The 24,697-nt window shown below is 42.1% G+C and overlaps 1 protein-coding gene across 8 annotated transcripts in view; it reads left to right on the top strand.

The window, feature by feature from the left end:
* Nucleotides 1-1,053: 1,053 nt before the first annotated feature.
* Nucleotides 1,054-24,697, top strand: part of VPS54 (VPS54 subunit of GARP complex) — a 52,088-nt gene continuing 28,444 nt past the window's right edge. The window contains exons 1-10 of one of the 8 annotated variants that reach the window (XM_071740163.1): nucleotides 1,100-1,230; nucleotides 1,711-1,820; nucleotides 12,418-12,579; nucleotides 13,404-13,509; nucleotides 13,601-13,645; nucleotides 14,146-14,218; nucleotides 15,134-15,212; nucleotides 18,829-18,863; nucleotides 19,724-19,855; nucleotides 22,487-22,872. In XM_071740163.1, coding sequence (XP_071596264.1) covers nucleotides 19,730-19,855; nucleotides 22,487-22,872 — 512 coding nt within the window. In that variant the 5' untranslated portion in view covers nucleotides 1,100-1,230; nucleotides 1,711-1,820; nucleotides 12,418-12,579; ... (4 more) ...; nucleotides 18,829-18,863; nucleotides 19,724-19,729. Of the gene's footprint in view, nucleotides 1,404-1,710; nucleotides 1,821-12,417; nucleotides 12,580-13,403; nucleotides 13,646-14,145; nucleotides 14,223-15,133; nucleotides 15,213-18,828; nucleotides 18,864-19,723; nucleotides 19,856-22,486; nucleotides 22,873-24,697 lie in introns of those variants that run through there. The other 7 variants (XM_071740158.1, XM_071740162.1, XM_071740156.1 and 4 more) reach the window with 7 other exon arrangements.

The raw sequence follows: 24,697 nt of genomic DNA, 5'->3' as shown, positions 1-24,697 counted from the left end.
TTTAGCAAGCTGCAAGTCAGGGTGTCAACCCACGTATTTCCACATCTGTGTCTCATGTGCCTCTGCTCATTAACACAAATGGAATTACTGCCATTAATTAACCAGAGATCTCTGTGTTTTGATACCTTCTGTTGACTACTGCAGGACTATGGTCAAGAATTTAAGTGTGTTTAAAGAACTATCAGGCATGAGGCTTAATTGGGACCTAGCATATTTCAGCATTGTCTGTGGCCTGATGAAGAATTACAGCCTAAAATATAAGTCTAACAGAGACGTTACCAGGCAGGGCATTGTTGGGTACAACGACTGATTAAAGTCTCTGAGCCTGACTTGTCTTTATCACTGTGCAGGGCAGCAGCTGTGGCTGAAACCCATGCTGGAGCAGTCACCATCACAGAGCCCAACTGCTGCGGGCTCCATTCGCCGCCTCCTCCTCACGGTCGGCTTGGAGTGAAGCCGTGAGGCCACCGCAGCCCTGAGGACTCAGTGCTCCCTTTGCCAGGGCACATTTGTGGGAGTCCTGCAATGCAGAATGGTGGTGCCTTGGCTGTGGGGTCTCTCACACTTGGAATGGCAGTGCCGTAGGGATTCTCAGGTGGCAACACCTTGGTCATGGGGTGCTGGTGGGGCCTCTCAAATGGCAGTAGCTCAGACGTGGGGACTGTCACATGGCAGTGGCTGGGCCATAGGATACTTTTTTGGGGTTTCTCAAATAGCAGGGCCTCGGGTGCAAGTGGCTCACGGGGCCCCCTGCACCCTGGGATGGTGGTGCTGTAGCTGCGGGACACTCGAAGGGCTTCTCAAATGGTGGCACTTCACCCATGAGGCCCTTGTGGGGCCACTCAAACGGCGGCGCCTCGCCCGTGGGGCCCGGAGGAACTTCTCGTCGTCTACCCCCAGGGCGGGACGCCGTCACCTCAGCCCTGCAGCCTCCCCGCTGCCCAGATCCAGCCTAGAGTCTCCCAAGAAGGGACGGAACCGCAACCCCCAGCGCGGCCAGGCAGGGGCAGCCCCTTCCGCCAGCCGTGGTGGCGGCTCCTCCCCCGGGCAGCGGGGAGAGGCGGTGCTTTGGCCCCTCCCGCTGCCGCCGCCACCGTCGCCGCCGCCCGGGCCGCTTCCTACGCCGCTCAGCCTTGCCCTGCCCTGCCCTGCCCTCCGCGGGGGGGAGCGACGTGTCGCTGCGGAGGCGCCGGCGCCGCGCTAGGCCGCGCCGCCCGCCCGGCGCCGCAGGTAGGCAGCGGGGAGCTCCCCGGCCGGCCTCCCGCCGCTAGGCCGCCGGCGCAGGTGCCTTCCCACCTCCGTCTGCGGCCCGGGGGTTTCCCCGAAGAGCGGCCGGGAAAGTTAAATTCTCCCGAGTGCCCTTTGTTGTCTTTGCGGCCGGGCCCTCCGAGGGGCGAGGGACGGTGGGTGGCCTGAGGCCGTGCGGGGAGAGGAGGGCGTGAGGGAAGGAAGGGGCGCCAACTTCGAGGCGCGGAGGGTGCCGCCCGGTTCTCCCCGCTTCGTGCACCATTTACGTGTTGTATTTCCGTGGTAAACCCCTCTCCCTTCCCTCCCCCCCGTCCTTCGGTGGGAAGCGGGTGGTGTCTGAATTCGGTTCCCGGCCCCGGCAGGGAGGCGAGTGTGTGGAAGTGCCCGCCGTACGCCGGCCTTCCCTGGGCCGCCTTGAGCGCTGCCGTCGCGGCCCTCTCTCATGTGGGCTTTCTCCTGCAGGTCACTGACGCGCAGTGCTCCGAGGCCGGGAGGTTTTTTTTCCGTAGAATGCGACGGGGAGAGATATGACGACGGCCTCCCGGAGATACTCCCGGCGTGTTCTCGCTGAGGTACGGCCGAGGCTGCACCCGGCTATGCCCCGCTCGTCGGGCACGGTTCTTATAGGGAGTCGGTGCTGCCGTCGGGAAGTAACAGTGGGAGCAAGCGTTTAGGGTTTTTCTCTGTAATGCTGGCACATGACACCTGAGTTAAATGCAACTGGGATATGCTGAGTGCTAAAGGATTTGCTGGTTCCAAAGACTGTTTAGGATTTTGATGTTTCCTGGCTTTATAGATGTCTTTTCTTACCTTTCCTCATTGTAAGTTTTCAAACGCAGTATGTCCAGTTGGGAGAAATAAATACCCATATGTGCTTGTGAAATATCTGCACTATCAACAGAAAAATAACTTTCCTTCTCTTTTATGGCTCAGTTTTGGCTTTAGAATTTTGTTGAATATCCTTTCCTTGTCTGTTTTTCGTTTATCTTCTTACATACTTAGGATTTACGTTTATCACTGTCAGGTGATTCCAAACACATAGAAGTGCCTATTTTAAAGTTCATCAGAGTATTTATTTTACTACAGATTTGCCTATAAGTTTTTGACAGTTCTAAAGTGTGGGTGGTGTATTGACTTTGCTGGACCCTATTTGTATGCTATCTACTGGAGTCCTGAGTGAGAAGTCCTGTGGAATTCTGTACAGCTGTGGCCCTGTGAAATCTCAGCTCCTTTGCAACCCTGTGAAAAAATGCTCTTGGTAAAAAACTTGACTGCAGTATGTGAACTGTTGTACTGGCTGCAGTAATTGCTACTTTGGCCTGAAAGCTAGTGTGATTCTTTCCCAAACTGTAGTATAGACAAAAACTATAGTTTCCTTGAAATCATCTGGGCATGATTCTGTTGCTGTTTCTGTTTGTGGGTGCTTCTGTTTGATAGGAAAACAATGCCAGAAATGAATTGATGGAAGATCCACAGCTGTCTGAGCAAAAGCTGCTGTGCATTGTGTGGCAGCCTCACTAGTGAGGTCTGAAGGCATGGTGATAAGCAGTTCTACCTCTCCCATGCCATTTGTTACTAAAAGGATTTCTACTGGGTGTCTGTGTCTTCAGTACTGACTTTCTCTGTAGTAGGAGTCTGGTGCATATGTGGGGGAATTTCACCTTCCTGTTGAGAGCACAAATGTCATGGGACAAGAAGGGGACACACATTTCAAAAGTTGAGCAAGTCAGGAGCTGCTAGAGAGAGTGGGGAAAGCAGACCTTAGGCTCATACTTCTGGCAGTTTGAGTTGAAAGAAGTTGAGAAATGGAATCATGTGGGTATCAGTTCTTCTTTTGGGGCAGCAACTCTGTATGGAAGCCACTTATGTTTTCTTCAGACTTGTGAAGAAATGAACTGCCAGTTTCTCAAGAAGGATAACTACAAGCATCATCCTTCCGGTTGGGAGGCTCAGTTTCATTTAGTTTCTTTCTTTCTTCTTGATCTTTTCTATTTTATTTTGTTTATTCCGTTTTATTTTATGAATATAGCATAAAGAGAGAGAGGGTGATCATGAATGGATTCTTCATAAATGTTTCTAAAACCTCATGATTAAGTCCAAAGAAATACTTACCAGCACATCTAAGATTTGTCTTCACCCTCTTTTTAACTTTTTGCACCTACCTTACCCAGGTTTTAAAAGATGATCTGAGTATTCTTCTCAAAAGTCCTTAGTGTATTTTCCTCATATTGAGAAAATAGCAGGTCCATCTACAGATCACATGTTCCAAAACGCATATCCTTGGACAGAAAAAAGGCCAGGTATTTCAACTATTAATCTGGTTCTTAAAAAAAGGAGCAGTTTTGGATGTGTGTGTGCTTAAGTGGGTTATCAGAATTGAAATAGCATATCTGGTGCTTTATGGCAGAGAGTTCCCATTAGTTTTACACAGGTGCTGTAGGCAGCAGTGCAAGACCTTCCTTTTTTTTTTTTCTAAATGTGTACATACTGGGTTTTTTTTTCGTTTAGAGTAATATTTATTTTTCTTGTAAGTGGAAGATATTTGAGGGATGAGAAGGAAGCAGTGCAAAAAGAGGTGATCTGTTTCATTTGATCTTCAGCTGAGCAGCCATTAACATACAAGAGCTATCAACAGACATGGGTGGCACACTGTGGTGCTCACCAAGGTAAAGGTTGGATGATCTTGTTTGCTGAGTACTTGCCCTACAGAGGGACTTACTGCCTCCTAGTAGACTGACAGTCTATGTCAAGACTGCTCTGTGAGGTGTGCTGTGCCTACCTTTGGATGATCCCTGATCTCAGCTTTTTGCATAATGTCAAAACTATTAAATATTTTTATTTGGCCCTTCTGTAGCTACTTGCAATTATTCAGGGCTTTGGCAAGGCTTTGGCAAAAAAAAAATCCCATTGTAAAAAATCCCATTTTTAGAAAATTAGGTTTAGATTAATAAATTGAGCCTAACCCTGCTGAAGATAGGAAGTGGAGATCCTGCCCAGAGAAACTTGATGTTGACAAAAATTACCCCAAGCTTGTGTTGAACTCCTTTTGTTAAGTCAGGACCTTACTGTTAGAATTTTTTCTCTGGCTGGTGCAGTTCTTCTGCCTTTCCTCAAAATGTCACTGCTCTGCAGTCTCTGCCTTTGAAAGACTTCTAGCTGGAATGTCTGCCAGGGTTCCTTGATCTTTGTTCAGCTGCATGTACATCTGTGGATCTATACAAGATGCTCATATTTCACCATTTTCCAAGGGGGTAATTCACACTGTACTGCTGATGCCTGAAAAAAAAGAGCACAAAAGAAATTTCTCTCATCTTGTGTGATAGTGTGGACAACTAACCACAAGGCCTTTTTTTTCCTGATGCATGTTTGTACAGCTCTGTTAATTATTTCTGAATGATTTGACCACCCCTGGCATGGAAGAACTTGATGCATGATGAGCATCATTAAGGTCTGTTCCTCCAACATAGAAGCTGCCTTCTGATTTCAAATTAGTGTTCAGCATGGGGAAGTTAGGTTTCTGGAATACTTGAATAAAAGTAAAATGCTACTTTTAAGATAGTTTGTCTGTAGAGAGATAAACAACTTTCCTGTTTCTGACAAAATCTTTACACTTCTGTAATAACTTTTGCATACATGCATTCGAATAACAACATGTTATTCAGTGACAGTGCTCTTTGGGATAATTTGTTTCAGAGGATCTTATTGTGTCAAAGCTGTGAAGCTCAACTGCAGGTTTGTGGTTTGGTTTGTTTGTTTTTTTTAAATCTACTGTTGAGGTGACTGCAGCAGGGGAGGTCAAAAGAAGCTGGTACAAAATACAGTAGTGTGAAAGTCAGATGCTGTTTTACCCTGGCCTTGTAGTCTACCCACTGTGTTTTTCAGTGGGGGTGCAGCTGTTCTTTCCCTGTAGTGAGATTACTTTTTTTTTCTTGCCTGTTGCCCTGATTGAGGAAAGAATTTTGAGATGGCATTATGAAAGATGATTTAAGGGTAGGGTGGTGGCATTACTCCTTAAGCTATTTAAATACTCTTGCTTTTCTGCATACCTCATTTATGCAGTTTGCTGAGAAAGTAGAATCATAGAATCATAGAATTGGCTGGGTTGGAAGGGACCTCAGAGATCATCAAGTCCAACCCTTGATCCACTACTGCTGCAGTTACCAGACCATGGCACTGAGTGCCACATCCAGTCTCTTTTTAAATATCTCCAGGGACGGAGAATCTACCACCTCACCGGGCAGCCCATTCCAATGTCTGATCACCCTCTTAGTAAAGAAATTCTTTCTAATGTCCAACCTAAACCTCCCCCGGCACAACTTGAGACCGTGCCCTCTTGTCTTGCTGAGAGTTGCCTGGGAAAAGAGACCAACCCCCCCCTGGCTACACCCTCCTTTCAGGGAGTTGTAGAGAGTGATGAGGTCTCCTCTGAGGCTCCTCTTCTCCAGACTGAACAGCCCCAGCTCCCTCAGCCTCTCCTCATAGGATCTGTGCTCGAGTCCCTTCACCAGCCTGGTTGCCCTCCTTTGGACCTGCTCCAGGACCTCGATATCCTTCCTAAACTGAGGGGCCCAGAACTGGACACAGTACTCGAGGTGTGGCCTCACCAGCGCTGAGTACAGCTGAGTAGCATTGTTAGACTCAGCTCAAAACTGTCCAAGGAACTACAGAATATGCTGGATCATATCAGTACCTGTGGCTAACTAAGCAGGGGCAATGAGAAGTTGACATAACTTGTACATAGCCTCCTTGTTGCTTTCATCCCAGCAAGGCTAATCTGTATGGTCATCACTCTAACTTTGAGGGGAATGTTCACTCTCAGTGTGGGAAAATGAGTTGTGGGATACTATTAAAAGATGTGTGAAATGTATGGAAATACATGTGTGCATCTGAATGTAAATAAATGTTTGTTTAGGCTTTCAGAAAGGCTGGGCTGACTCATGCTCCTCTTCAAGTTGTGTAAGGAGGCCTGATGATGTTGGAGTGTGCACCACCAAATGTAGATGGCTTGCTGTGGGGACGAGTCACAGCTCTCCTCTGACTCTTAGCTGTGTCATCCCCCTGACAAGTGTGGAAATAGGTGTTCAGCAGGAGCTTGGGTTAGCTGAACAGCTTCTGCAGCCTTAACCTCATTTTCTGAAACTGGTTAAATGTTCCTGCTGAAAGCTAACCTTCCTGGCTCCCACGCTTAAAGAGGGATGTCTGTCTTCAGGCACAGGGACAAGCATAGAGATTTCAGCCTGAGGAATTAGCTGGTTGAAAGAAATTGAAAGCTTGTGTTAGTTCAGGCTGGTTCACATTGTCTTACAAAGGTGGTGTTTACTTTGGTCATACCATGGTTTCCTTGTTGGAGGGTTAAATCCTGTTGAGTTAGCAAAAAGAACTGCATAGCAATAGAGTGGGAAACCTAAACTTTTGAGGACAGAGTAAATATATTAGACCAGTAGCAGGCACATTGTTGGCTGTTGAGGTCCTGGAAGGAGTTGCTTGTGCATTTTTCTCTTTTGTGTTTTGGGTATCCTTTTCCTCACTAAGGATCTCTAGTATTTCTCACTTTAGAAATGGTGAAATATTTTGTGTTAGAGGAACTTTTGAGTGGCTTCTGATAGTTTTCTATTCCAAAGGGTCTTTGGTAACCAGAACAGGACTTTAAAATGTTTTTATTTCCTTCTGTTGCTGCCAGACAAGGCCATGAAAAGCAGGAAAGACTTTAGCTTGCAGTACTTGTTCACAGAGAAATTTCTCACCTTACTTTTGGCATGCACAGTGTACCTCTTGAGAAGTACTCGTGTCCGAGTGTGGCTCATCACTGACAGTGGGGAATACTTAAAGGAGAATTTGCTGAGTGTTGTGTGGGCAGGTGGAAGCTTAGTGCTTCTCAGATGTCACTTATTTTTGAAGCCAAAATCCAGGTTGGAGAACAGATTCTGTGAACTGTATGAAGGGTGGGAATAAATAAGATCCATGTTTCTGGGTTCACCTTGCAGGACCATCTAACTTAAAATACTGCCAATTTAAGTTGAAGATATTACGTGTAGTTTGTAGATTTATTTTCATTTGGGAGGGAGAGAACAGAGGAAGGAAAAATATGAGTTTCTTTAAAGCATAAATTGAGGCACCTTCAGGCACCTTTCAGGGATTGTACTGGCTTCATAAATCATAGTTTGTATTGTTAATACAAATTACAGTTTTACAAACCAAACTGCACACATGAAAATTCTCAGTAAAAATTTTTAACTCATGTAAAGCTGTTACCTTAAGTGGGAAGTAGAAAATTGGTTGATAATGTTGGTGGAGATCTGTCCAAAAATGAGGAACTACGAAGTCAATATCCATGAATAGTCAATATTTAGATTGCACCCTCTCTTAATTTGTGTTTATATAGAGATGATACGGGATGTTTTGGTAGCAAGGACTTCTAATCTGAAAAAGTGTGCAAATAATGCTGAGAATATGGAAAGGCAGTTTCTGAAGAACTTTGTGCAAGTCTTAATACTAAGAAAAACAAGCACGTGCTCAAGGTTTATAACCATCCTGTGCAATTACTTCTGAATAATACGCTTTGGTGTTGTTGCTTCTGTAACTCCTGAAACCTCAGGTATGAAACTCATGAGTCAGAGAGTAGTCATCACAGAAGTTACTTCTTAAAATTCATGTGGTTAATATATTACTAACTGCGCAGATACTTCTACTGTGCTGACCAAGCCTGTGGTTATTATGTTTGTCATCACAGTCATTTTGTTCCATGCTATATGTCATACAGTTCCGTCATATCAGAGTTGCTAAGCATGTTATTGAACAAGGATTTTTTTTAAGAAAAAGCTGTAAGATTGCTGAGTATGAAATACTTAATGTGTTCAGACTGTAAGAATACCATAAATCCAAATATTCAAAGCTATTTTATTGTTGTGATGGTTGATTTTTTTAAAGTTTTTTTTAATGCTTGACTTCAGGCATCTTAAGTCATTAAAGTGACAGTGTAATTCCTTGTAATATTTTTAACTAAGGAAATTAATACAGTGTGTACAAAATAGATTTTATATGTATTGAAGGCATGTTGCAAATATAACCATAATCCTCTAAGTGTTTCCATCATTACTCTTGTATCTAACCCCTGAAGTATTTTTATTTTGTTAATTCAGTACTCATTGCTAGACAAAATGTCAGTAAATTATGGTGATTACTGGAGAGAACAGAGTTAATCTAACCCAGTTTTAATTGTATGTAATTTAAATATTGATGTCATTAAGTTACACAGTTGAATATTCTTATTGCTGCACATATGCTCTTCTAAGTAGGGAGCTCGGGGGACTCTCCATTTCATAATTCATTCTCCACAGCTTGTGCATTTAACTACATTTGCCTGCATTTCATCTGCTTTTAAACTTGAATGAGTTAAAATACTCTGCAGCATTTTGTTATATTTTAACACCGAGTTTCTTTTTTTTCTGTGTTTTTGAATCAGCAAATTTATATATTTTTGCAAGTTAAAAAATGCTGAATCAGAAGGCTTGTTATAGATTCATGTGTCTATAAAATATTTAGTAATGTAGCATGAGGAACTGCTGTTGGTGAACGAATGAAACTCCTTTTCCTGTTGTCTGCAAGGTTAGTGTACACAGAAGGGCTCAGCTGTAGGGTAGGATTTTTGTCTTTGTATAAACTTGTCACATACTGCTTTGTAATTTGAATTCAGGTAATTCTGTGCAGTTGTCTGTCTCTGAAGCTGTACTTACTTGGCTAGTTTAAGGACTGCAGTTTGTGAGGAATATGTGCTTTTGGGCAGTGCAGATGGATTTATTCCTGTGCAAATGTGTCTGCTCATTTAGGTTAATTATCCATAAGGTCCTGACTTATGAGGCTACCAGAATAGCTGTTAACTGAATAATTTAGTACAGCATCATATTGCATGATATTTAAGAAGGCCTCTGCCTGTGAATCCTTCTATCTTGTTGAAATCCACTCAATAGTATGAAGGTTACTGCTCGCTTTGATATTTTATTGTATAGTTTTGCTCTGAGATTTGTCAGTGTACAAAGGCATTGTGCATATTTTACGGTAATAAGTAATAAAAATTACCTGTGCAAGAGTAGGTATAGTTTGTTTCTGAAAATTTGAGGTATTGAATCATAAGAATCATAAAATGGCTTGGGTTGGAAGGGACTTTAGAGATCATCTGCTCCAACCACCCTGCCATGGGCAGGAATGCCTCTCATCTTGACATGGTTGCTCAAGGCCTGATCTTGAACACTTCTAGGGAGGGAGCATCCACAACTTCTCTGGGCAATCTGTTCCAGTCTCACCACCCTTGTACTAAAGAACGTCTTCCTAAGATCCAGTCTAAATATATTCTCCTTCAATTAAAATCCATTTCCATTTGTCCTGTTGCTGGACACTTTCTTATGAAAAGTCTCTCTCTAGCCTCCTTGTAGGTACTCTTCAGGTGCTGGAAGGCAGCTTTAAGGTTCCCCTGGAGTCTTCTCTTCAGGCTGAACAATCCCAACTCCTTCAGCCTGTCCTTGTAGCAGAGGTGCTTCAGCCCCTGGATCATCTTTGTGGCCCTCTTCTGGACTCATTCCAACAGATCTATGTCCTTCTTATGGTGGGAACACCAGAACTGGACACATTATTCAAAGTGGGATCTGAGAAGTGCTGAGTGGAGGGAGAGAATCACCTCTCTTGATCTGCTGGCCACGGGCCTCTTATTGCAACCTAGGATTTGGTTGACCTTCTGACCTGCATGTACACACTGCTGGCTCATCTTGAGCTTCTCCTTCTCATCAGTTGACACCCCCACGTCCTTCTTTTCAGGGCTACTCTCAACCCATCTTGTAATTAAGCCTGGGGTTAGTCCAACCCATTGAGCTAGTCTTCTATGTTAATTTCTCTTCTAAATTTATTTTAAATCTTATACTGGCAAAGTGCAGTTGTCATTTTCTCCACTGTGATTTATGGAGTTGAGAAAATCATTATCTTACAAGACACCTTAATGCAATACCCTGTTATGGGGAAAGGAAAGAGGCTTAATGAAAGACTTGCTAGCAAGGCTACAAGATTTCAGTGCTTTCTACAAATTGTCATAGTTGTACATGCATCTGGCTGGAGCAGACCATTTGTCCTATTGTAGAGGCTTTTTCAGGAAAAAATCTGCAAATACAGAACTTTGAAGCAATTCCACGTGCAGAGAAATTTACAGTATGCCTTTAGGAGAGTTTGTAACTTGGCACTGAATGTGCTAAAATGATCAAATTCTGTTGTTATCATAAGCTAGCTTTTTCACAAAAACACCTCAAAGCATTGGGAGACTGATTCTTTATGATATTTAAGGAAGGTCTGTTAGACAGCTGGGAAGGCTTTCTCCCCTTTTTGACTACTTCTAGTTTTCCATTTAGAGCACTCATTCTTGATCTCAACTAGTAAGATTTTGTACTATAAGAAAGGGAATCCTCTGCCAAGAAAAATCAGGAGACAGATTTTTCAATCCTTCTGCATCATTTTTGAAAGGGTTCTGTTGTTCTACTTCCACTCCTTTTAAAAGATGCTTCTAAAAATGACAATGGAAGCACATTATCCTACTTGTCTTGTACTGCTGGACAGGAAGGGCAAGAGACAAGTGAACATCAGGAATGGTACCCAATGGACAGAGTTTTGGCCAGAATACATGTTCATTAATCATTATGGGCTTGTTCACTGTGATGTTCAATTATAGCTCTACATATCTTATCTCATCTTCAAAGTTGTTTTGTAGAACATTTCTAACCTTGTTTAGAAAGTGAAACTTTTTTTTTTTTTTTTTCCTTTTCCAAATGAGATTTGCTGTAATATATGAGATGCTGTTAGAAGATGACATGGTGACGTACATTCATCTCTTGGTGCCTTCTTCAGTGACTGAAGATAAAATAGGCCTTTCATCTTTTTGTGCTCCTTCACAGGGTAGTAAGTAATTTAGATGTCCCTGAAGGGTTGGTAGTTAAATGCTAAGATCTTGATAGATGCATTTTTTTCTCCTCAAAGGTGAGGATTCAGATTGGTCCCTTTGAACAGGCACTCCTTGAGCTGTACGTAATGGGGATGTTTTAATAAACTCTCAATTCTTTAATAGTTTTCCACTTTACTACTGACTGAACTAATACTTTGAAGTGCAGCCTTGCCTAAAGACGGAAAGAACTCATTACGTTGTTAAGCTCTGGTGTAAAATTTTTAATGCTGCTAATTTTCAAATTGGGAACTTAAAATTCAACTGAAAATTAGTGGAACTTCCCTTATTCCAGGGCTATTTGATCTGTGTTTTAATTGTCTGCTCTCTGCAGATACTTCTTATGCTAAAATAAAGAATAGTTTACTAAGCAGCCATGAAAAGCTGAATTGTCAATTTTCCTGATTCAAGTGGTGAAAGATATCTGTTCTATCCACAGTATATGCTTGTGCTTTCCTAGTATGCTTGTGTTCTTCAGATTCTGATTTGTCTGAAATCTGATTACCTCAGTAACTATAAATCATTAATGATATATCTGTGGGTAGCTGTTTCTGGGCTTGTCTGAGTCCAGAATGTAGATTGCAGACCTCCTCCTTTGGAAAAAAAACAGTGCATCTCCTGTTGCTGGGGTCCTAACTTGTGTCACTGCCACAAAACAAGTGCACAGGATATCTCACCTGCACCTGTGGCCTTTTTCAGTGCAGCACGTAATGCACTGTGGTTGAACCTTCCTGAGCATGACTCGTGTTTGCAGATGCAAAAGGTGATCTGCTCCCTCCAGTCACCAAGGATGGTAGGTAGGTAGGAGGGAAGAGGAGGTGAAAGGCTCTACGTTTGTCTACCTAAGTTTTCTGATTATTCTGTGAGGAAGTTCTACTGTAAATGTGTGCACTATGTTAGGGCAATGGAAAGGAAGAAGTGCCTGAAAGACCTTCTTTTTTTAAAATACAGTTTTATTGGTGCTGTTTAAAAGTGCAGGTTATGCTCCTAAACCTAGAGGTGTGGGTGGAAACAGGCTATGAAGTTATATTCTGCCTTTCTTTATTTAGAAGAAACTTTCCCCTCTTGCTGTTGAAATAGGTCAGTTAAAGCATTGCTGTTTAAAAAAGTACTACCTAGCTGATGGAGTCATTGTTTTGATGCAATCTGTGACCAGAACTGTATTAAAGCCTTGATATTTACTGTTTCTTATTTAGCTTTTCCCAAGTGGTGATTTTATGCAATGGCATCAAGCCACAGTTCTTCACCAGTGCCTCAGTCAAGCAGCAGTGATGCTTTCTTTAAAAAGGAAATGGATGCCACAAAACGCTTTCGACCTGCACAGTCATTGCCTGATGTGTGTCCCAAAGAACCCACAGGTATTGTTGGTGTTAAAGAGAGTGAAAATGCAGTTAAATTTGCTATTCTACTTACAATTGTTTGGACAAATTTTCTCATATACTGGGTGTACTGTACTAAGCCATAGTCTTATTTCAAAGTATGCTGTAATTCTGCTTTATACCACCCAGTGTCATTTTGGAGCAATGGAGAGACTTCCTATTTGCAGCTTGGTTTTAGATGCCCCCATTATAGATGGGATTGTGTGATTTCACATCATAGCTATGATACATACTTAATACTACAGGGAAAAAGTAGGTGAATTCTCTCAGAGCCTGTAAACAGACCTGTCCAGCATACTTGAAATCTTGCTGCAATACTTCTGTGAAACACCCTCCTGCCATTGGAAGCAAGAGACCAAGAACTGTCTCTAGCACTGTCATACATCTCTAGTTCTATTATAAAACCAGATTTTGTTCCCAGTTATAGCTGCTGTGGTACACTAAAGCTTAGTCTGGAATAAGGGGTAGGTGGGGTGGAATCTTAAAAATTATGAAATATATTGTTAATTAATTTCAGCAGTCATTCTGATCGAGTTCAGATTGTTAAAAATAGGTGTGTTGGAAGATTCTTTCTCTAAATGTTAATGTTCTTCAGCTAAATATCTTTAATGAGTGTGAAGACACTGCTGTTCAAGACTTGTATTGGTTAATCTGATTGATTTAAAGTGTTGCAGGAGAATACCATGTCTCTTGCCTAGATAATTCTGACTCACTGTGTAACTGTGAAAACGTGGCTTGCTTATTTAGCAAAAAATACAGCTTTCAGTTTCTCACCTTAAACTGTCTTGTCTTTTGTGCTTTAGGTGATCCCAGTAATTTATGTGACAGCCCATCTCTAGTTCTGGATCAGCACAGATGGACTATTTACCATTCCAAAGTCAATCTACCAGCAGCACTAAATGATCCTAGGTTAGCAAAAAGGGAATCTGATTTCTTTACAAAAACATGGGGAGTGGACTTTGTGGACACTGAAGTCACGCCTTCATTCTACCTCCCACAGATCACCAAGGAACATTTTGCATCATACCAACAGGAAATCACTCCGGTAAGAACCCAAAATTAGATGCACGTAGTACTAGAGGCCAGGAAGAGATTTGAGATCCTTCTAATTAGAGATTGTTACTCCTTGTAGTCCGTCATACAGTTAGCTGAGAATTAATTTGCTCTTCAGTGCTTGTTGACTTTTCATTAGGCTTTTCTTATTTTATAATCTCAGTATTTATAGTGTGGTAAATGCTGTCTAAATTCTCTCTAGGCAGTGTCTTTATTTTTTATATATTTGTCTTTCTGAATATTGAGCTCTGCACCAGGGTTTACAGTTCATATTTATTCTTTCTGATTATTAATCATTTTCCTGTAAGGCTGTTTAATGATCGGGTTCTACAGTGCAACAGCATCTTCAGGCTATTGGATCAGATATAAGAAACATGACTGTGTGCTGCAAGGATCGGAAATAAAGACTCTTAAAAACTGATTTAAACATTTATATGTGAAGTTTTTAAACTATAAATAGGCCTATTACCTTGATAATTTCTTTTGTAACAGGAAAGTTTAAGCTACATCTAAGGACGCCAGGACCAGTAGGAGACTTCTACAAACTCTTAAAATACAGGTGTCAGTAAGTATGTAGTATTCTTTTTTTTCTTTTTTCTTTTTGTAACTGAAAGAACATGTAGAAGTCTCCCACTGTTTTCTGCTTCCTTGGTTTGTAACTTTCTTTTTTCTTTTTTTGCTGGTACAAAATTGACTGCAGAAAGTGTTAATTGTGTAAATCATAGGTAAAGTATATGAAGGTGCATTGTCTGTGACTGAATTATTGCCATTAGTTCACACATTCAACATTTAAGAGCTCATCCATTAAAATTGGCTTGTAATGAAATGACTGCTAAATGAATGAAGAGGCAACTGACCTCTGATGTAGCTTCTAGGAGAGATCTAGGAGAGATCTGTAGCTTGGTGTTCTTCAGAAATACAATTTTTTACCACTATTGTCTCTGGCTGTGTAGATAAAATTAGAAGATAAAATTTGAAGCTCCACATGATGAAACAACGTGGTTCCAGCAATGAAGTAATTAGTAACATGTGGAAGCAATTTCTACTTTGATCCAGTTTAATTTAGCAGTGAAAAAAGCATTCATTTTATGCTAGCATGATTTCTGGATTAGGTAGCAAATAAATGTTTGATGCGTAATTACACTTGATCTGGAGAAGTTATTACATCTCTTCAATAACTTTTGTCTTCATTTTCTCTTGAGATGTAAAGACCTGTAAAGCTACAGGAAAAAAAAAAACCAAAACTATGTATAACTACAGGTTGAAATTTTTGGTGCCTTTAACCTAGACAGACATCATCTGAGCTTTTAAGACTAAAAAAGTACTGTTGGGAACTTGTCACAATTATTTGGCGTAACAGTTAAGTTTCACCAAAAATGTTTTGAATGTTCTGTTTCAAATAAAATCATTTGTTGGTTTTGTTTGTTTGTTTTGTGTGTTTTTATTTTTAAGCCTCAGAATAATATATTTTCTCTTGCAGAGGGAGAAGGTTCATGACAGATGTGAGAATATTTGTACCTCTAAAGATACCTTTGACGGGACTCTGTTACACACCCACGGTACAGTCAGAGCCTTCCTTTAGTCATTGAAAAGTAGTTAATTTTTTATTAGCATGTTATAACATTAATGAATGTTGTAACATTGAGATCATCTCTGTTTGCTCGATGTCTTCATGTGCAGTAATAGCTGCTGCTGATTTACCTGTAATAAAAATTGAAAACCTAGATACAGCTGATTAGAAATGTTCATGACCACGGCTGATATTTTATAGGTCAAAATACTTGTGATACCTGCTCTTAAACTTTTCCTTGGCATGTTTGATTCGTGGCAGGTCATTATGTGACCTAGCACTGTTAATTCCTTACATTCAATTTATTAAAGATCCAGTGAAACCATTGCACCAAATTTCTGGCTGCTGTTGACTTTGCAATGAATAATGGCAGCACTTGGCCTTCCTGTCTCTCCGCCATGAGGATGAGAATGACTGAGGTGGGAAGTGGTATCTCAAGATGGTCTCGTCCAAACCAACTTCTCCACCTATGGAAGGGCAGTGTCCAGTTAGGTTTTGAATTTATGCATGGATGGAGGTTACACAACCCCTCTGGGCAGCCTATTTCAGTATTTGATCACCCTTAGAGTAAAAGTGTTTATGTTCAGATGGAGTTTTTCACATATCCATTTCTGCCTATTGCCTCTTGTCCTGTCACTGGCCACCCCTGAGAAGAGCCTGCTTTCTCCTTCACACCCACTCATCAGATACTTTAAATCATTGATAGGATTCCCCCTGAGCTTTTCCAGGCTGAACAGTCTCAACTCTCTCAGCTCTCATTCTCTGGAAAATTGCCCTCATCTCTTAATCATTTTTGTGGCCCTTTGCTGGCGTTGTTCCAGCATGTGCAGGGTCTGTCTTGTACTGAGGAGCTCAGAACAGGCCACACTGCTCCAGATGTCTCACCAGTGCTGAGTGGAGAGGGAGGAGCCCCTTCCCTCTACCTGCTGGCAATGCAACCCAAAATGCTTTGCCCCAAGAGTGACCTGCTGGCTCATGGTCAGTTGGTTACCTGCCAGGAGCTTTCCAGCTGATAGACCCCTCGTGTACTGGTACTTAGGGTTATTCCTCTCCAAGTGTAGGACTTTGCCTTTTCCTGTGTTGAACTTCATGAAGTTCTACTCTGGACAGTTCTCTGCTTAGTATTTCTTTGATTACTGTTAGCAAAGACTACCTGGCAAGCTTTTTTGGTGTCTGCAGCTGAATGCTAAGATTTTATAGTAGTTCAGCTAATAAGAAACGGCATAAAGGAAGGTGAGATAAAATGAAAAAGGCAAGCAAATGAAACACTCATAAACCTGGAGCAAACTTCTAATATTTTATTTCAATCTATTCTCTAAAAAAAAAATATGTTATCATAGAAGGGTTCATTCGCCTGTCACTGCTTCATCAGACTTGTCTAAATCAATGTTGACAGGTAATGCAGGAAGAAGCATTTAGTAGTTTGTTCCTTTTAGTCGGATTCTTCCAGTTGGCTTTCTTCTTCCTTTTCCATGCAAATGGAAGCCCTTCTGTAGAGTTTCTCTGTGATTGGTGTTTTTCTGGAATAGCTGTCCTTTAATGAGTTCATGGCATATAATGCAAAATAGAAGTTTCTTCTTCTGCTTTGATTTAATTACTGTTGAAAAGAGTCTTCTGTTTCAAAAACGAGAAAATTACTGTCACTAAAGTACCTGGGAGCTTCTCAGGTAAAAGGAAAATTCCTAGTAGAAGCATCATTTGGTAAACTGAAACTCTATTTTCTACAATTTCTTTTCTTAGTGTTGCCTGTCTAACTCCAGCCCACAAGACTTGGCCTTTCACTTCCTTAGGAGTTGCTTTGTCCAAAGACTGAGGGCAGCAGAATGATTCCTACGTTGCCTTTTGTATTTCAATACAAATAAAGTAAGAGAAAAACCAAGTAAGAACCAACCAGATGAGAGAAATATGGGAGGTACTGCTGATGTAGCACTCACCATGTTTGTCAGGGATGAGTAGACTGTCCAGCTAAGGTATGGGCTTGTTGCTTTTAAATTCCCCACCTTTTTTGGTCTCCAATATGCCTCCTCTTCGTAATGCATACTAAGTTAATGAGTAGGGAAGGAGAAGGGAATTTTGGCTGAATCTCAGAAGTCTGAATTTGCCTTTTCTTCAAGTTCTGCTGTGTACAATGATGCATTCTTTTTCCAGCCCAGTTCTCTCACCTTCTGCAGTTGTCAGATAGCTTACTTCAAGGGAAGGGCTACTTCTGTGCTGCTTTCTCAGTGTACTTGAGACTGTCCTGAGCCCTTCATCCTTCTTGCCCGCCTTTGTGCATCCATCCTCCAAGTGCTGTGCAGGAGATATATCTATGATAAGCAGCCAGACAGAGAGGGACCTGGGAGTCTGGACTGACAGGAAGCTGAACATGAGCCAGCAGTGTGCCCAGGTAGCCAAGAAGGCCAATGGCATCCTGGCCTGTATCAGGAACAGTGTGGCCAACAGGTCCAAGGAAGTGATTCTGCCCCTGTACTCAGCCCTGGTGAGGCCACACCTCGAGTTCTGTGTCCAGTTCTGGGCCCCTCAGTTTAGGAAGGATATTGAGATCCTGGAGTGGGTCCAAAGGAGGGCAACCAGGCTGGTGAAGGGACTCAAGCACAGATCCTATGAGGAGAGGTTGAGGGAGCTGGGGCTGCTCAGCCTGGAGAAGAGGAGGCTCAGAGGAGTCCTCATCACTCTCTACAATTCCCTGAAAGGGAGGGTGTAGCCAGGTGGGGGTTGGTCTCTTTTCCCAGGCAACCCTCAGCAAGACAAGAGGGCACGGTCTCAAGTTGTGCCAGGGGAGGTTTAGGTTGGACATTAGAAAGAATTTCTTTACTGGGAGGGTCATCAAGCATTTGAATGGGCTGCCCAGGGAAGTGGTGGATTCTCTATCCCTGGAGATATTTAAAAAGAGACTGGTTGTGGCACTCAGTGCCATGGGCTGGGAACTGCAGTGGTAGTGGGTCAAGGGTTGGACTTGATGATCTCTGAGGTCCCTTCCAACCCAGCCAATTCTATGATTCTATGATTCTACGATTGCCTATACATGGGCAGCTTCAATCTGGAGCATTAAGATTGCTGTGATGTTAGAGGGACCTTTCACTGGCCCTTGCCAGTTGGTTGGACAGTGCAACAAGGAATGTGAAGTGCTGAGTAGATTGCTTTGCATAACATTTTTGCTGTCAAAGCACCTGAGTGCAGGCACTCTGAGCAGGAGACCTAAACTACAAAGTGCAACAAAGTGTTTCAAAGAATCAGAATGTTTCAGGTTGGAAGGGACTTCAGAAGGTCTTCACTACAACTGCTGTCTCAAAGCCAGTTCAGCTGGGAGGTCAGGTGAAGTTGTTCAAGCCTTTATCCAGATGGGCCTTGAAAACCTCCAAGGATGGAGAGTATGTAGCCTCTCTGTGCAGCCTGCTCCAATGTTTGATTTTCCTCATGGTGAAAAAGGTTTTCCTCGTTGTTCAGCAGAACCATTCATTTTAATTTACAATCACTGTTCCCTGTCTTGCTCCTGTGAAGAACCTGGCACTGCTGTTTTTAAAATTTCCTCTTTCGTAGTGTTCAAGGTAGTTGTTTTCTATTGTTTGCTTATGAATGACTGCTTGTATTTTGTTTAATTTTAGATAAATCCAGGACAGATCTGGAACAAGTACCTAAGGTATGGTTCCTGTGCACTATAAGCTTTTATGAGGTTTTTTTCACTTGTAATCATGAGTATAGGAATGTACTCTCTTCTTTGTAGAAATTTTGTTTAAGCTGATTGCTTGAGCTGGTTCTCAAGAGTACCTGCAGTGCTCAGAACTTAAAAATACTCGTCCCCTTCTCGTCCCCTTCTCGTCCCCTTCTCGTCCCCTTCTCGTCCCCTTCTCGTCCCCTTCTCGTCCCCTTCTCGTCCCCTTCTCGTCCCCTTCTCTTCCCCTTCTCTTCCCCTTCTCTTCCCCTTCTCTTCCCCTTCTCTTCCCCTTCTCTTCCCCTTCTCTTCCCCTTCTCTTCCCCTTCTCTTCCCCTTCTCTTCCCCTTCTCTTCCCCTTCTCTTCCCCTTCTCTTCCCCTTCTCTTCCCCTTCTCTTCCCCTTCTCTTCCCCTTCTCTTCCCCTTCTCTTCCCCTTCTCTTCCCCTTCTCTTCCCCTTCTCTTCCCCTTCTCTTCCCCTTCTCTTCCCCTTCTCTTCCCCTTCTCTTCCCCTTCTCTTCCCCTTCTCTTCCCCTTCTCTTCCCCTTCTCTTCCCCTTCTCTTCCCCTTCTCTTCCCCTTCTCTTCCCCTTCTCTTCCCCTTCTCTTCCCCTTCTCTTCCCCTTCTCTTCCCCTTCTCTTCCCCTTCTCTTCCCCTTCTCTTCCCCTTCTCTTCCCCTTCTCTTCCCCTTCTCTTCCCCTTCTCTTCCCCTTCTCTTCCCCTTTTCCTTTTTTTAATCAACAAAAATAGATCCCTGCTAGGTTCATGAGGCAGGTGGTGTGTCAGACTGGGAAGGAAAAAGTAGCTGTGAGAGAGGTGAATTTATTTCTTCTTTTTCTCCATTTCAGATTTTTATGAAACCAGATTTTGCCTTGGAAGATCCCTTAACATTTAATGTAGTTTTACCATGGTCTCATTTTAGTACTGCTGGTGGAAAAGGAAATCGAGACGCAGCTTCCTCCAAGTTACTTCAAGAAAAGGTACAGCTTTGATACAAGCTCACTGCCCATCACAGCTGTTACTTACTACAGAGAAACTCTGTAGCTGCTGCTCTGTGCTGTTGGTTGAAACATCCCTGTTGCAGGCTTTGCTAGCTCTCATTTTACATCAGGCTTCAGGTTGTTGCAGGGAGAACATCTTACCAAAAGAGAACTTTTTTCCTCTGCTAAATAAATGTACTTACCAAATATGGAAAAAAAATCATCTCTATATAGCATAAAAGTTGGCTCTTCATGATCACTAAAACCTAAAAGAGCAGGTGTATGTTGAGAACTTCAGATACGGGAAGCTGTTAGGGAGAAAGCAGATCCTTAAGAAAGGAAAGCTAGAGGGTGTACACTGTTTAAAACTATTGCTTTCTCACATCTCAGGAAAGCTCCATATTCAAGGCATTGTGGTTTCTGGGTTAAAAGAAATATGTAATCATCAGGGTTTGTATGTCTGGAGCTTCCTCTTATCTTTTGTTGTCATATCATATGCACTGATTTGTTCTTGCATTTCACAAAGGACTTGAGAGCATTGGAGAGTATGAAAACAGAACTGTTTATTTAATATTGGAAACAGAACTCTTCACTTAATTTGGGTTTGGTTTTTTTTTCTATTAGATATGTAGTCATAGTGTAGAAAATCCCACAACTACTCATTTTTATGGTACAAATAGCAATAGAGCCTATTTTCTAACTTTAGTTTTCCCTTCTGTTTAACCTACTAAAGCTTCTGGGAGCTGGGGAGGGGAAGTGAAAAAAAGAAAGCAGTGAGGTTCCTTAAGCAAAAATAACATGAGATCTTTTGAAAGATGTTTCCAGATTATGAGGAATTAGTGTTCATGCTCTCCCTGATCAGGATGCATAGACACAGCTCTGCTGGAGGCTAATTTGATCCTATATTGGATTTTCCTCCACACCTAAAGTTGGAGGAATACTTGTTCAGAGTTGCTGTCCAAAAATGAAAAAACAGTGCCTGGCATATGCTTTAAACTTGGAAAGTGAGCCAAGCAGCAGGAGGATGACACTTCATGGACTTTCAGTGAGGAGACCCAGAGCCCTCTCTGATGCAATCAAGTGAAAATCAGGCTTTGAATAGTTGTGAGCTGCACTTCTTTTGCAGAGTTGAAACAAATTGTTGCACTGCTTCATGTCACTGAAATAGGCCACAGTTTTTCAGGTTTGGGTTTTTTTGGTGTTGTTTGTTTGATTTTTTTTGTTTTTGTTTTGGTTTTTTTGTTTCGTTTTGGTTTGTTTTTTTGGAAGGCTCTGAACCACAGGAGATTTACACTTAACACCTGTAAATAGACAGTTTGCTGCCCATAATTATCCTTTGCTCCAGGTACTATTTTTCAACAGGATTTGGGAAAGCCTGCCTTAGGCACAGGTACTTAGTCTATTAGTGCTTTTGTGTTGCTGCTGACCAACTTGAACAATTTCCCCTATTTTTTTTCCCCCTTACCTCCTTCCATGTCTTACTCTACATTGGAACTGTAAGGTCTCTGAGGCAGGTACTATAATTTTGTTCTGTTTATTCTACCTCGCTTAGTGTAGTGAGGGGACCTGGGGCATCTGCTTGGTACAATCACACAAAAAAATGATAATAAGACACTTTCTCTAATCCCTATGGTTAGGTGTGTTACAGCTGTTTGGTGGAGAATAGTTTTGGTTAAACATTATAAAAAAGATGGCTTTGCATATTGTTTAAATCCCTGGTGTTAAATGCAGGCAGTGTGAAAGTAGCTATAAGAAAGAAACATTCTCCAGCTGATTTTCTTTCCATCTCTGGATGGGCCTTTTGAAATTCAGCATGAGGTTTGTGTGCTTGTTACCTCTTAGAAACCAGGTCATCTGAGTATTAGCATTCAGATGAGCATCCTAATGCCTCAGTCCTTTGAGTATGCATATTCAGCATAAGCCAGAACACAGCTTTTACAGCTCAAATAATCAGGGTAACCCAGTGGTCTGGTGGCTGTTCCACAGAGAATTTGAATTTCAGGTTTTAAACATGTAGGCATACTCTGTCTCTGGGAATCCCACAGTGTCAGCGCACATGAAATGCATTTTATAGGAACTCCAGCTGGCTGGCAAAAAGCAAGTGCAGCCAGAAATATCCTGAGGATTTTTCTACAGATAAGTTGCTATAGCCTTCTAAATGAACAGAGCCATTCCAAAGCCATGTCATCAAGTACACTTGGACTGCATCTTTAGCAGCTTCACTGACCCAAAATGTATGCAGTGTATTTGCCTGTGTTCTTCCCTAAAAACCAGTATCCAGAGTTGTCTTATGGTTAATGGCCATATTGTAACAGTGTCCATGTGCAACCATGTGGTGTCAAAGCTCGGATACTTGAAAACTATTTGCTTTACTACCTCAGAGTTTTCAAGCCAGAGAAGCACTAAGTCAGCTTTCCCAAAGTGGTTTTGAGCTAATTAAAAAAAAAAAAAAAAAAAATCAAACCACAACAGGTAGCTATTTGCTTGCTAATCTGATAAAGGGGGTTAGTTTTTATGAGCTGAATTTCCTCAAAATATAGTACAAACACCCTGATAGTAGATTTGCATGGTGATAACCTTACTGAGTCATAACAATACTGTTAATTTTTCTCTCCTCTGTCCTCTTTCTAGCTGAGCCATTATCTGGACATTGTGGAAGTCAATATTGCTCATCAGATTTCTCTGCGCTCAGAAGCATTTTTTCATGCAATGACCTCTCAGCATGAGTTGCAGGACTACCTCAGGAAAACCTCCCAGGCTGTAAAATTACTTAGAGAGAAAATCTCCAAAATTGATAAAGTGATGTGTGAAGGCTCCCTTCGAGTTTTAAGACTGTCACTCACCAGAAATAATTGCATAAAAGCATACAATAAACTGAAGTTAATGGCTACTGTACACCAAACACAGCCCACAGTACAGTTGCTGCTGTCTACTTCTGAGTTTGTTGGAGCTTTGGACTTAATAGCAACAACACAAGAGGTGTTACAGCAAGAGCTTCAAGGCATTCACAGTTTCCGGTAGGTAATCATCTAGGAAATTAGTAAAGTGTAAGAATAGAATATGTTTGAACAGTTGATGTTGGCTAAAGGGATTTGTTTTACCTTTGTTTATTCTTGGAGGATGTGATACAAAATGTCAGTGTGACTAATGCATATGCCAGAGCTTTTTTTTTCTTTTTTTGGGGAGGGGATGAACTTTTAACATGTAGATGCTTTCTGCTCCATTCCTGTGTACAGGTGCTTTAGGGGTGCAGAGATAAGAGCCGGGCAGTGGCTGGACCATCATCTTGCAGGGCCTGTAGGCCACAGCAGAGAGATGGTTTCCTGGTGGTGGTCTGCAATCCTCATGCATGCAGCACCCCAGAGATACAGTTTTTGCTACACAGGTTTATGCCAGGTCTCTGTCCTTGGTGAATGACAGGAATATGCACAGACCATGTGTGAATAGGTCAGCCTTCAGCCTGTGCTTGGGCTGGAAGAAGCTTTGCAAGCAAAGCCAGTGCAAAGCTGTCAAGATGTGGCTCAAAATGTGGTCTGAGGTTGGCAGCTGGTCAGATGGGACAGTGGCCAGGAAATGCTTCCGCTTGTTCTGTCCAACTGAGAAATCAATTTCTGCCATTTCTGTGAGCTGCTGAATTGGGAAGGGAAGAAACAGTGGGAAGATGCTGCCTGAGCAGCTGTTGCTACTGGTTTTCTACTGGTGTTTGCAACAGTGGCAGAAAGTAGTGAGTCCCAGGTCCTGTGCTGGTTGCTTCTGTTCACAGAGAATGCTTAGAGCTCCACTTGGAAGATGCGTTTGCTGCACTAGGCAAGGTCCTCTGTGATATGCAGGAGCAGAATCTACAGTATTACAATAGAACCCTTTTAGCTGGTGTAAAATAAGCTATCATAAGGGTTGTATACAGTTTAAAAGTGTCTATGCAAATCTGCCTCTGTGGTATGATGCTGACAGAAGTAGTGTATGTTAAATCAGGTCCAAGACTTGAATCAGCCTGTTGAGGAGCTGAACACTTAGTTTTATAAGTTGATCCTGGGGGGGTTGTTTGCTTGGGAGGTTTTTTGTGTGTGTAGAGGTTATGTGGTACCTGCAGCCTGGTTGTTACCAGCTTCCATAATTAAAACATGGTGGTTGCTCAGTAACTGTAATGTGGATATTCAGAACTTCATACAGTTACTGCTCTTGTCCCTCTGTTCAGAACACCTCTTCTAACGCCCCTTCCAGCTGGGTCAGAAAGACTCAAATTTTATGTAGAAATTATCTCAGAAAAAGTATTTTATAAAACACTACGTTTAAAAAAAAATGATAGATCTAATAAACTAGGGGGAGGAAAATTGTTAGGAGCTGTTAGTCTTTTTCTTTTAGACGGGATGGTCCATCTTCAGACACCTCCATGCAGTTTCTTTCCTCTTTACTATTCCTGCTCTTAGCCACTTGAATAAGGAGCACAGCCCTTGGCCGAGTCACATTTGTATTTACCTTCATGATAGTGAGTGTACTTCTACAACCCTGTGACAGTATCAATCAGAACTGGTTGTGTTTTGCAATCAATTAACCTCCATGCTATGTCATCAGAGAGTGCAATTCTGTTGTGGTTGTGATTAGTATACATGTTGCCCCAAGGATGTGCCTTTATTTTAAAATTACACCCAGATGTGGAACATCCTTGCAGGTAAGTATTAAACTTGTCTGTAAAAAGTTTTTTCTGTGAATAACGCTCAGTTGGTTGGTTTGGTAGAGTTTAAAACAGTGATGGGAGTGAGAAATGTCCCTGCTGCTTTGCATATTGAGGGTTCAGAAAGGTGTGTTAAATGCAGTCGAGGTCATCACCAGCATCAGTGGTGC

This window comes from Heliangelus exortis, chromosome 3, assembly GCF_036169615.1.
Source record: "Heliangelus exortis chromosome 3, bHelExo1.hap1, whole genome shotgun sequence".
NCBI lineage: Eukaryota > Metazoa > Chordata > Aves > Apodiformes > Trochilidae > Heliangelus > Heliangelus exortis.
Note: the sequence above shows the minus strand (reverse complement) of the source record. Positions and strands in the feature narration are given on the sequence as shown.